Source organism: Myotis brandtii, unplaced genomic scaffold, assembly GCF_000412655.1.
Source record: "Myotis brandtii unplaced genomic scaffold, ASM41265v1 scaffold190, whole genome shotgun sequence".
NCBI lineage: Eukaryota > Metazoa > Chordata > Mammalia > Chiroptera > Vespertilionidae > Myotis > Myotis brandtii.
Genome location: NW_005357076.1, coordinates 847,317 through 859,050, shown reverse-complemented (window position 1 = coordinate 859,050; position 11,734 = coordinate 847,317). Strand labels below are relative to the sequence as shown.

Here is an 11,734-nt window from a genome sequence, read left to right as displayed (position 1 = left end):
GTGACACTAGCACAGAGGCCCTGGTCTGCAACACTGTCCTACAACCTGTAGGACTACAGTCTCCTGGGACACCCATCTCAGAGCAGGAAACTTTGAATCATCAGAAACTCAACTGAGGACACTTCCTGTAAGTTTTACCAGAACCGTCTATGATCTGGCCAATTATGAATCTCAAAGGCAAAGCCAATTAATAGCCTCCTGATATTAGGCCTTGTACACGTCAGTTAAAAAAGGGTACCGTGTAGTTTACACTCATGGTGAGTGTGCACTGAGGTAGAGTGGTGCAGCCTTTCTGGTTATGCATCAATAGCCTTAAAATACTCAAAGCCTTGACTCAGTGATTCTAAGGTTTTAAAAATAAAAATTCATCCCACCCTGGCCGGTTTTGCTCAGTAGATAGAGCACTGGCCTGTGGATTAAAGGGTCCTGGGTTCGATTTTGGTCAAGGGCACAAACCCAGGTTGTGGGCTCGGTCCCTAGTGGAGGGGTGTGCAGGAGGCAGCCAATTAATGATTCCCTCTCAACATCGATGTATCTCTCTCTCTTGACCTCTCTGAAATCAATAAAAATATATCATATCTAATAAATCAGGAATATGCAAATTGACCCTCACGTCGTCGCAAAAGATGGCGGCACCCATATCCAATAAAGAGGGAATATGCTAATTGACTGCCCCACCCTCAAAGATGGCGGCACCCAGTCCCTTCAGCCCCACAGCCCCCCAGGGCCAGCCCGAGGCACAGGCAAGCCTCAGATGGCGGCTGCCCAGCCGCCCAGGGCCGGCCCGAGGCTCAGGTAACCAGGGCCGGCGAGGCTTGAGCTGCTGGCAGTGGCAGCAGCAGAGGTGTGATGGGGGTGTCGCCTTCCCCAATCTCCGGGTCGCCTCCCGCCCCCTGAGGGCTCCCGGACTGTGAGAGGGGACAGGCCGGGCTGAAGGACCCCCACTCCAGTGCATGAATTTTCATGCACCAGGCCTCTACTGTATATAAAAAATTCTTTCACTTAAAAAATAAATAAAAATCCATCCCAAGAAAATTAACTGTGTGTGGTATTTATCATTTAGCTCCTCTAAAACATGAGGTATGAAGCAACATAGAAAGATGTTAAAGATGATAGTACTTGGGAAAAAAGTTGCAGAACAGTACATTTAATGTATCTGTGAGTACATACACAGTTCTGCTTGTACTTGTACTACATATAGCGATGCATATGTAAAACATGAAACAAACAGGAAAGATACCTATACTAACACATGCCAAATTGTGCATTGAGGGGGACTACGGGGGATTTTCCAGTCTGTTGTTTGGCATCTTAAACTATAATGTAAAGGACTGGATTCGAAACACAGAATCAAGCAGCTGAATGGTACTTACTTTCTCCGGAAAAGTTAGGATTTTGGCCACATGAACTGGCACAGCTACCTCATCAATCCGGAGGTTGGGGTCAGGTGAGATGACAGTTCTGCCAGAAAAATCCACCCTCTTTCCTGAGAGGTTGCCTCTAAATCGACCTAAATAAATAAAAATGTGTCACAGGTCTCCATGGCACAAGGAAAATCTGTGATCCCCAATTAGATAAGCTGGTCATGCATTTGAAAACAAGCAAGCACGCAAGCAAGCAAAGGCAGTCAACTGCCTCCTGCACATTTTGTTGGCAACATACCCTGTTTTCCCTTCAGGCGCTGGACAAAACCCCGGGTCCATTTCTTGGGCGCCATGTTGAGGGGGATGCCTGAGAGCTCACTGTTGATGTAGAGGGCACACTGCAGCTGCAAGAAGTCCCAGTCTTCCATGATCATCTGGGTCTTGGCTCCTGATATCCGATGCTAAAACAGAGCAGAGAAAGAACAGAAACAAGCCTCGTCATCTTGACTTTCTTGCTCACAGTGTTTGCATAGAGATATGCTAACGGGAAGCACTGACCTTTTTAATGACATCATTTAGGAAAATGATTTCTGTCAATTTCATTGTCAGATCATCTTCATTGGTGCCAGACTTCAAATCACTCACGACGGAGGGTCTGATGCACAAGGGGGGCACTAAAAGTCGCGTGAGAATCAAATCGGAGGGCTTTCCAGCTTCTGGGTTCATCAGAAGAAGAGGGACATCTTCAGCTGGGATTTGCTTAAATAAATTCAGAACTACTAAGGGATTCAAGTTTTCCTATGGACAGGAAAGAGATACATTAATTTCCATAGCTTGAGCAAGGGCTTACTCTCCATACTCTCTAGCCCAGAGGTGGGCAAACTTTTTGACTCGAGGGCCACAATGGGTTCTTAAACTGGACCGGAGGGCCGGAACAAAAGCATGGATGGAGTGTTTGTGTGAACTAATATAAATTCAAAATAAACATCATTACATAAAAGGGTACGGTCTTTTTTCTTTTTAGTTTTATTCATTTCAAACGGGCCGGATCCGGCCCACGGGCTGTAGTTTGCCCACGGCTGCTCTAGCCTATTTACCACTTAGAGTAAGTGTGATGACAGATTTCTGCTAATATGCTATATTGTGAGAGCCCTTAAAATATGCATGCCTTTTATTCCAATTATTTAAACCAATAATTCCACTTCCCATAATTATTCCAAAGGGGATGGTTAAAAATTAACATAAAGATTATGTTCACTAAAGCTGTTCTTAATAGTGAAGTTGGAAACAGCCTGACTGACAGGTTACTGGCTAGATAAAATCATACACCGAACATTACGAAGCCATTAAAATAAAAAAGACACTATAGAATGCAGCTATTGCCATGAAAGATGTTCACAAAATACTGGTAAATGAAATAAGCATGTGTACAATATGATCTCATTTAGGATGTACATCTATACAGAAAAGAGGAAATGGAAGCGTTTACCAAGGTTTTAACAGTGCTACCTTTCAGTGAGTGGAATTATAATCGGTTTGCTTCTATTTTTACATTTAAATTTTCTGTAGTGAACTTACATTGGTCTCTATTAACTTCATTTAACAGAAGTGCCATGCTGTAACAACTTACTCATAATTTAAGAACTAGGCAAATTATCAGATAGTCAAAGATCAAAGGGAAGAATGATCAGCTTGTGTCTTGTTGCTGCTTATTGATTTTTCTTGGAATCAAAGATCACGTGACTGCAAATATATGCTACATGCAGAATTTGCTCTGCATAACTTAATGAGAAGGGAAGACAGTTAAGGAAGAAATGTCTGAACAGCTACTGCCCTCAGAACAGTGCCGCAAAACAAACTTACTGCCGTCCCATCCTGGAGGAAATGGCAGTGAAGTCGGGAAAAGGAAGCTTTTCCAATCCACATCCTCACCCGAAAAAGAACTCCCTTCCTCAGTTTCCCTGTCTCCCAGCAATGGGCACCTCACTACCACCTGCAGCAGTTGGGGGAGGGAGGGAATCTAGAACTGTTCATAGCATTCTAGGAAGGGGATGAAGGCCAGCCTTCCCCTGGAGTACCAGTCAGTACTAGACGAGAACATCATGGGCTGAAGGCCGTCCAGGAGGGCAGGAGGACTGGCAAGAGTCTGGAAGCCATTTCTCTGTGAGAGCAGCTACTCCAAGAGTGATATCCCAACTGCCTCCCTGGAGGCACCTGGAGGAGGCTGGTGACTTATTCCGCTCTCACCAGAAAGGAGAAATCAGGGACCCATGAAGACAGCAGAGAAGGACTGCTCTGCACAGGGCAGAGCATCCTAGCGGCTAGAGCTCTAGTGTGGGCTGCTTTTGGGTGGTGGTGAGGGAACATGTCCGGCAGGATGGCAGCCAGGGCAGCCTGTCACCCAGTCTGCCCCCTGGAATGCATTTCACCTGGTGGGGAGACAAGACTGATGGCATCTAAGGAGGTACTTTTGTCTGCAGGTCCACCAACCCCTGGATTTACATTACAGTCGGGAGTGGACAGACAGTAGTCTTCAGGGGATAGAGTCCAGAGGTTCAATTCAATTCCTACATGGTGTGTAACCCAGACTCAATCACGCTGTGCTGCCCATAAAGGCATGGGGTTCCTTTCCTGAAAAGGAAATGAACTAGGGCCATCTGATGATCTCAGGGACCCTGCCAGGCTCCAAGCACCACAACTGGCATCAAACAGGACCTCAGAAACATGGATCTTGTTACAGACCAAGCTTAAGCAGAAGAAACCACCAAAAGTACATGACAGAGCACAAGTGTTATACAAGTCACAGAAGTTGTACGCATGGGAGGCAAGGCTGAGAGCTCAAAGGGGGTCCAGACAGCAGAGCAGGCTGCACAGAAGCAGCGAAGGCTGGGAATTCTGGTGACGCCGAGGAGGGAAGGGAGGCGTCATTAAGCTGAAGGGACACTGAGTCTGAGCACAGCAGAGGTGGGAGGAAACCTCATCTTTATCACGATTGTTATTACAGGACTGTTAGTGGCAGTGGAAACTACTGCTGCAACTGGGCAACATGTTCTACGCACTTGTATGTGTCAGATACTGTGCTAAGCACTGGATCTGGAATCATCTCTTAATCCTCTCGAAAGCCCTAAAGCAGATACTCTTGTAATCCCTGCTCTGTAGCTGAGGATACTGAGGTACAGGTTGGGTCATGTGTCTGAGATCATGGAAATAATAAGGAGTGAAGCTGGGCTCTAATCTCAGGTCTGTCTGACCCCACAGACAAAGCTCGTAACCACTACCCTAAACCACCTCTAGGGTGTCAGCCTGGGTAAAGTGGAGTGGGGGCACGGGGAGGTGGTGGCAGTTGGGGAATGTCCCAAGGGCCCAGCTTAATGCACCAGATAAGTGGCTCTTAAATGGAGGGGATCCTTCCTAGGCCAAGTCACGTAGGAGACTTTTCCAAACCAGATGCCTCCAGCCCTAGAGGAGGATCACTCCTGTGGAAGCGTCAGAAGAGCGGTCCTAGGCAAGTGAGGACAGTGCCACAGGTTCTGGGCAGAGAGGCAGCAGGGGAAAGTGCCAGTGAGATGCCAGGGAGGCTGATCTGAGAGCAGCAGAGTGACTACGGGGGAACACAAGTAAGCCTGCACCCAAGAAAGCCCGGGCATCCTCATGCAAACTGACCAAGGCTGCTTGCCAGGCTTCTGACAGCTTTCTGCCTCGCACACCCATCTCCACAGTGGCGGGTCATCAATTCCTGTCCACTCTTATTGTACACACTGAGTCTGGCCTCAGGCTCCACCATCACTACCCAAGTTCAGGGTTGGTTTCCCCTTTCTTCAATTCAAAGCATAATTTATACATAGGAAATTGCCCAAATCTTAAAGATTTGAAACCTCTACATGCGTACACCTGTGTGCATACATATCACCATTCAGATCAAGATACAGAGTATTTCCATCTCTCCAGAAAGCACCTGGTGCTCCTTTCCCAGCCAGTGTCTCGCCCTCACCACAGGGTAACGGCTCTCCCAACATCCACTCCCACAGATGAGCCCCGCCTGTTTTTGAACTTGATCTAAATGGGTCGGACGCTAGGTACTCTTGTACACAGCTTCTTCCTCACAGCAGGACTCTGAAAGTCAGCCAGGTTGTGAGTCAGGAGTTATTTCTTTCATTGCACTATATTCACTTGTATGGACATACGACAATTTATTTATCCTCCTGTTCACAGGCATTTGGGATGTTTCCAATTTTGGCTTTTACTAATAAAGCTGCAAGAAACATTTTTGTACAAATATTTCTGTGTACATACATACACACTCATTTCTTTTGAGTATATACCTAAAAGTAAAATTGCTAGACCACATGTAGGTTTAACTTGATAAGAAATTGCCAAACTTGTTCAGAGTGGTGATAACATTTTACACTTCCACATCAATATATGTCAGACCCTTCCCTACACTTGGTTTTCAGTTTTTTTACATTTTAATTTTTCTGGGAAGGTGTGTGTATATTTTAATTAGCATTTCCCTGATGACCAATAACAGTGAGCAACTTTTCATTTATTTATAGGCCATTTGGATACATTCTTTTATGATGTATCCAAATGGCCTACACAACTTTTCGGCCAATTCAAGTCTTGCTCCCACCTTTTAAAATTAGGTGGGTTTTGCCCAGCCAGTGTGGCACAGTGGTTGAGCATTGACCCAAGAACCAGGAGGTCAGGGCACATGCCCTGGTTGTGGGCTCGATCCCCAGTATGGGGTGTGCAGGAGGCAACCGATCAATGATGCTCTCTCATCATTGATGTTTCTCTTTCCCCCTTTCCCTTCCTCTCTCTGAAACCAATCAGGTCGTTTTTTTCCTTAGCGATTTGTAAAAGCTGTTTCCTGTGTTCTGGCAACGAGAGTCCTTTGTCAGGATTTAGGAATTGTGACTTCTTTCTCCCAGTCGAGACCTGCCTTTTCCCTTTCGTCATGGTGTTTTTTCAAGAGCAGCCAGGTGTTTTGAAAACTTCACCATTTATTCATCATTTCCCTCCCTGCTCAAAACCTTCAGTGGCTCCACACGCCCCGAGCAGGAGGCCCTCCGCCCAGTACTGTCAGTTGGCCGTCGTGGGCCTGCAAGCCCACTGCCTGGCAAGAGCTCCCACCCCCTCCTCACTGCCATCTTGGGCAATGCTGTCCTGGAAATGTACTGTGGGATCAAGTACAAGGTGGGGCAAAGCAGGCTTAGTTGTTTGTATGGACAATAACACAATCATTAGTAGATAATAATACAAGAACAAACTGTTTTTCGTACTCAAAGCTGTAATCCTCCTTCTGCAGAACTCAGACAGGGTCAGTGCGTGACAGCAGCCACTAAACGAATCATTAGTAGATAATAATACAAGAACAAACTGTTTTGCGTACTCAAAGCTGTAATCCTCCTTCTGCATGAGCTAATCCATCTGAAGAACTCGGAACAGGGTCAGTGCGTGACAGCAGCCACTAAACTCGAGGTGCTTTTCCATCGCTCCCCGGTCTTTCAAAGAGAGCCTCCGCCACAGCGGGAACCTAGGCACTGTGACCTGCACGTCCTGAGCTCACTGCCCGACTCTCTAAGCCCACTGGCATTTACACCAGATGGAACCACACCTTTCCTCAGTCTTCCCTAACCAAGTCCAAAGTGACATTTTCCTCCCGATTTCCCACTGAACTTACTGTCCTTGCCATTCTTGTGAGTCAGCACTGCGGCCTATGGTATTAGTTCTCTTTTCACAGATGAATGGCTACCGACACATCTAAACTGTGGGATCCTTGAGAGCAGACCCAGTGGTGGCAGCTCCTGATGCTCCCCCAAAGGTGGCATAGAGTCTGGTACTCAGTAGCCACTCAACTAATTGGTTAGTTTCAGATAGTATCAATTCTCGACAGTCCTATGTGAATTAAGAACTAATCAAGCTCAGAGCAGGGTAAAAATAAGACACTTCATAAGGTTCTGTTGGTCAAATGTATGCCAATAAAAGTAATGAGAATTACCTCCAAGTTCTTATGTCTCATTATCCCCGTGAGAAACAGGATTTCTCAGTTTGTGCTCTGTACAGCTATAATTTTACAATCTTTTACAATAAAGATATGACATGTTACCTGGACAATGGAAAATTTGTTAGTTACAAGACCAGTCCACATTAGGCTTAGTGCTAAACACTTGTCACATGAAGTATTCTTGGAGATCTAACTTAACTGAACTTTTCATTTTGCAAAATGTGCGTACATCAGAGGGTGGAGAGACAGAACGTGTGTAAGACCTGGGGGAGCAGGGTAAACAGAGAGAGCAGGTGGGGCAGGGGGAGGCAGGAAGAGGGCAGGCATGCACCTCAGACTCACCTGTGCCCTCCCCAGCAGGGGCTCCACTTCTTTGTTGTGCTCGATGGCCGTTTCAAAAGAATGAAGGAAATTCGATACGATAGGATCTACCACTTTTTTGTTGGTCTTGTATTTCTCATGAATTATCTTCAGTAAACCACACTTCTTTACAGTACCTGTAGGAATTTATTACTGAGGTTAAATAAAAGGTTATTAGCTAGGCTGGCCTGAGGTTGAAGCCTGGTTAATGAAGTTACTGAAATTGCTACAGCAATGAAAGATGAGATGTGCACCCTGGCCGGGTAGCTCAGTTGGTTGAGTGCTGACCTGTACACCAAAAGGTTGCAGGTTAGATTCCTGGTTGGGGTGTGCACAGGAGGCAGCCGATGTATGTTTCTCTCTTTCTCTCTCTCTAAAAAAATCAATTAAAAAAAAGAACACCCCAAAACATATCCTCCAACAAGGATAAAAAAAAAGATGAGAGGTGCATTTCCTAACAGTGCCCCAATTGCTAGGCTCTATAGCCTAATTTGCAAGAAAAAAAGTTGACTGAAACACTGCATAAAGCTAATAGGCTACACAGAAGAGAATGAGTGGAAAGGGTTACTGCTGAACCTTTCCTGCGTTCTGCTCACCATTGAAAGCGCCACAGTGATGGCAGATGTTTTTCTTTCGGCATTTATCAGAGATTTTCTTCTTCAGCCCTCGCTTCTGGAGGTAGGTCAGGCCGGGCCTTTTGAGATAATCCAGAAACTGCTTCTTCTCCTCCTGGGACAGCATGATGTGGCAGCAGGTTTTGCAGATCATCTTTTAAAAATTAAACAAAACAGATAAAGAATTAGAGGATGAAAAGCCTTCTTTTCAAAATGGCATCCCCACGCCTTGCGAGGACACTGAGTGACCATGCACTGGGGGGCCTACAAGAAGATCTGCATGGAGGCAGCCCGAGCTCAGGAGAAAGCTAGCCAGTCAGAGCTGCTGGTAGGATCTTTAACTTTTTCCTCTCTATTGTTCTGTATGACTTGAATTATTATTTTATTATCTTTCCCCTTCAGTCCGCAGGCCGATGCTCTATCCACTGAGCCAAACCGGTTTCGGCGGATCTTTAACTTTTTTCTCTCTGTTGTTCTGTGTGACTTGAATTATTATTTTATTATCTTTTATATTGCATAGCTACCACTTACTCAAGGAAATTCAAGGAATAAAGAATCCTTAAGCAACTTATTTATTGAAGATAAAATAGTATGCGTTTAGTATAAAAATTTCCCCTAGATGTGTCTCCCACCTCTCACAATTCCTAAGATCACTCTAATGTCCCTAACTGATAACTCCCAAGTTCATGCCTGGGACAGGAACACACACGCACTCACCTGCAAGATGCCTATGACGGCTCGGAAGTACCCCACGTGAAAACAAGGCAGCTCCAGGTCAATGTATCCGTAGTGGCCCAAGCAGTCAGCCAAGTTTTTCCCACAGGTTTCACAAGGACGGTCCTTCTCACTGGTGCCCTTTGGATAAAAGCACCCCCAGTAATCAATGAGGACCACCGGATAGCAAAGTGGGGACCAGTCCTCACCGGTGGCCAAGTGACTCGGAATCAGAACCACCTGGGAAGCTAAGTGTATTCCCATCCAACTGACCGCAGGCTGGAGGCTGGGATGGGTGCGCAGGGGAACAGGGTGGGTGGAAGGAGGCCCTGTTTCCACCATGTGATAAGTTACCAGTTTCAAGTCAAAGCACAAAGAACCCGGAAGGCGCAGGGGTCTTACCATCCTGTGGTCAAGCACCCCGTACAGCAAGGGGGCGTGGTTGTTGTCCTGGCTGTACAGGTTCTTACTCACAACCTGGATGTGCGCCTGCTGGCGCATCTCCTCGGGTGACTTCATTCCAAAACAGATGTGGCTTCTGGAATGAAAAGAAACAGGGGAGCAATTACATCAAAACCACCTACCAAAAACGGTGATTACATCTGTGACCCACCATAACCAACCACATCCTCCCAGCTCTCTATAGGCTCTGCGCCCCATTATTATATATTAAAACCTCTCCCATTTTTCCTCGGTAAGCACCCTTCATCCTGCTGGAACTGTTCCCTCTCTATCAAATGAAGTGGGGCTCACCGAGGTCACCTGCTGGTTGCTCAATCTAGTGAGAGCATCTCCCAGCTGCCGTGCTTCCCCTGTACCTTGAAATACTGTCTTCTCATGGCTTTGGTGACCCCTTATACTCGAGCTTTCTTCCCTTCCCTGGCTGATGCTTTTGTGGTCTCTTCTACTGCCATCTCTTAAATATTGGCATCGCCCTCTACTGGGGGTGATACCCCTCATCCTCTTTTCTGTTCATTCTACACATTCCTCCTGAGTGATCCCGGCACTTGAGTATATGTTGACGTCTGTCTAATCTCTAGCTATAGGCCAGCTATTTCTATTCAGCTGGAGGCCACATAGACACCTGTTCTGGACACCCATGCTCAATGCCCTACAGGCACCTCAGACTCGACGCTTCTAAAACAGAACCCAAGACTTTCCCAGATGTTTCTTCATTCACTTTCCCCCCAAATTGGGGATTTACAATGTGCCAGGCACCATCGTGAGGGGCTGAGAGCACAGATTAGATAAGACAGACAAGGTCCCCTGCCAACATGGAGCTCACAGTCCAGGGTAAGCAAGACAGATAATAAACTGATCCACAAGACTGAGTAAAAGCAGAGAATGAAATGATGTGAAGGGGTAGTTTAAGGAGCCGACTTTATGTTGTGTGGTCAGAAAGTTCCTGTGTAAAATTGACTTTTAAGCTGAATTTTGAATAAGAAGGAACCAGCAGTAAGATGATCCGCTGGCTGAGCATTTGAAATAGAGCATAAATAGGGCAAGGGCCACAGGACCAGCACAAGGTTGGCATTTTCTTTTCTTTTTATACAGATGTTTTATTTTATTTATATATTTGAGGGAGAGAGAGATTAGTTGTTCCACTTACTGATGCATTCATTGGGTGATTCTTGTATGTGCCCTGACTGTGGATCAAACCTGCAACCTTGTGTGGGGACGATGCTCTAACCAACTGAGCTACCCCGCAAGCCTGGCATTTTCAAGGAACCAAATGCAAGCTGTGTACTAGAGCACAGAAAGCTCACTGCACAAGATGAGGCCAGAGAGGTCACATGGGGCTCGGGAACTATGATAGGGAATTTAAATGTTGGTGCAACGGAAGCTGCTAGAAGATTGCAAGCTGAGTGTCAGGGATGTGATCTGCATCGGAACAGTCGCTTGGGTGGCTTTGTGAGAAGAGATGACATGTGAGTAGAGGCGGGGATTGGGGTGGGTGTGAGAGGCCAGGGCCCACTGGGAGAGACAGCCTGGAAGGGTTCATCCAGATGAGGCACTTTCCCATTCCAGGAAAAGGAACCATCCCACAGCCGCCCAAGCAGGAAACTCTGTGCATCCCATTCCTCCCTTACTCATCCTGACCCGAAGCCCCTTTGGAACCTACTTCCCTCCAATGGCTCTGCCACCCCAGTGCAGGCCAGCATCCCCTGCCCGATCCCTGCCCAGGCCTCCAGGGCCCCCCCTCATCCTGTCCCTCTGAACCACGAGACCTTTCAGGAGAACTCTGATCAAGCCTCTCCCCTGCTCAGTGAAAACCTTCAAAGGTCCCTCCCTGCCTGCGAGATGACTCCGGACACACGCTTCCTTCTCATCGCCCCCTCTTCCTCCCCACGGTCCTGGAAGAAAGCTGCCTGGTAGCTTTCTGCTGCCCGAACCCTTCTCACTCGGGGCTCTCAGAAGCCCCTGTGCCCACCCTTGCCGCTGCCCTGTCTGCCTTCTGCAGCTGCACCGGGCAGTGAGCTCTTGATTCCCGGCCGATCCGCAAGGCCCGTCGCTGGGCCAGCACACAGCGCCTTCCTCGCAGATGCCTGCTGCCAGGACGAGGGATTGTCGTTTCCCACTGGGCGCTCTGAGAGGGGCCGCGTCTCGTAAAGCAGCTCTGGGGGAGCAGGCCCGGGACGGGCAGCCCCCCTCCGAGGCTGCCCATCCCGGGGCGC

General features: G+C 47.3%; 1 protein-coding gene across 1 annotated transcript in view; it reads right to left on the bottom strand.

The window, feature by feature from the left end:
- Positions 1 to 11,734, bottom strand: part of POLR3A (polymerase (RNA) III (DNA directed) polypeptide A, 155kDa) — a 47,071-nt gene that overhangs the window by 34,782 nt on the left and 555 nt on the right. The window contains exons 2-8 of the mRNA XM_005864633.2: positions 9,462 to 9,597; positions 9,063 to 9,200; positions 8,328 to 8,499; positions 7,714 to 7,868; positions 1,923 to 2,162; positions 1,663 to 1,825; positions 1,374 to 1,510 (exon numbers count right to left, since the gene is read on the bottom strand). Of these exons, the coding sequence (XP_005864695.1) occupies positions 1,374 to 1,510; positions 1,663 to 1,825; positions 1,923 to 2,162; positions 7,714 to 7,868; positions 8,328 to 8,499; positions 9,063 to 9,200; positions 9,462 to 9,597 (1,141 nt within the window). The remainder of the gene's footprint in view (positions 1 to 1,373; positions 1,511 to 1,662; positions 1,826 to 1,922; positions 2,163 to 7,713; positions 7,869 to 8,327; positions 8,500 to 9,062; positions 9,201 to 9,461; positions 9,598 to 11,734) is intronic.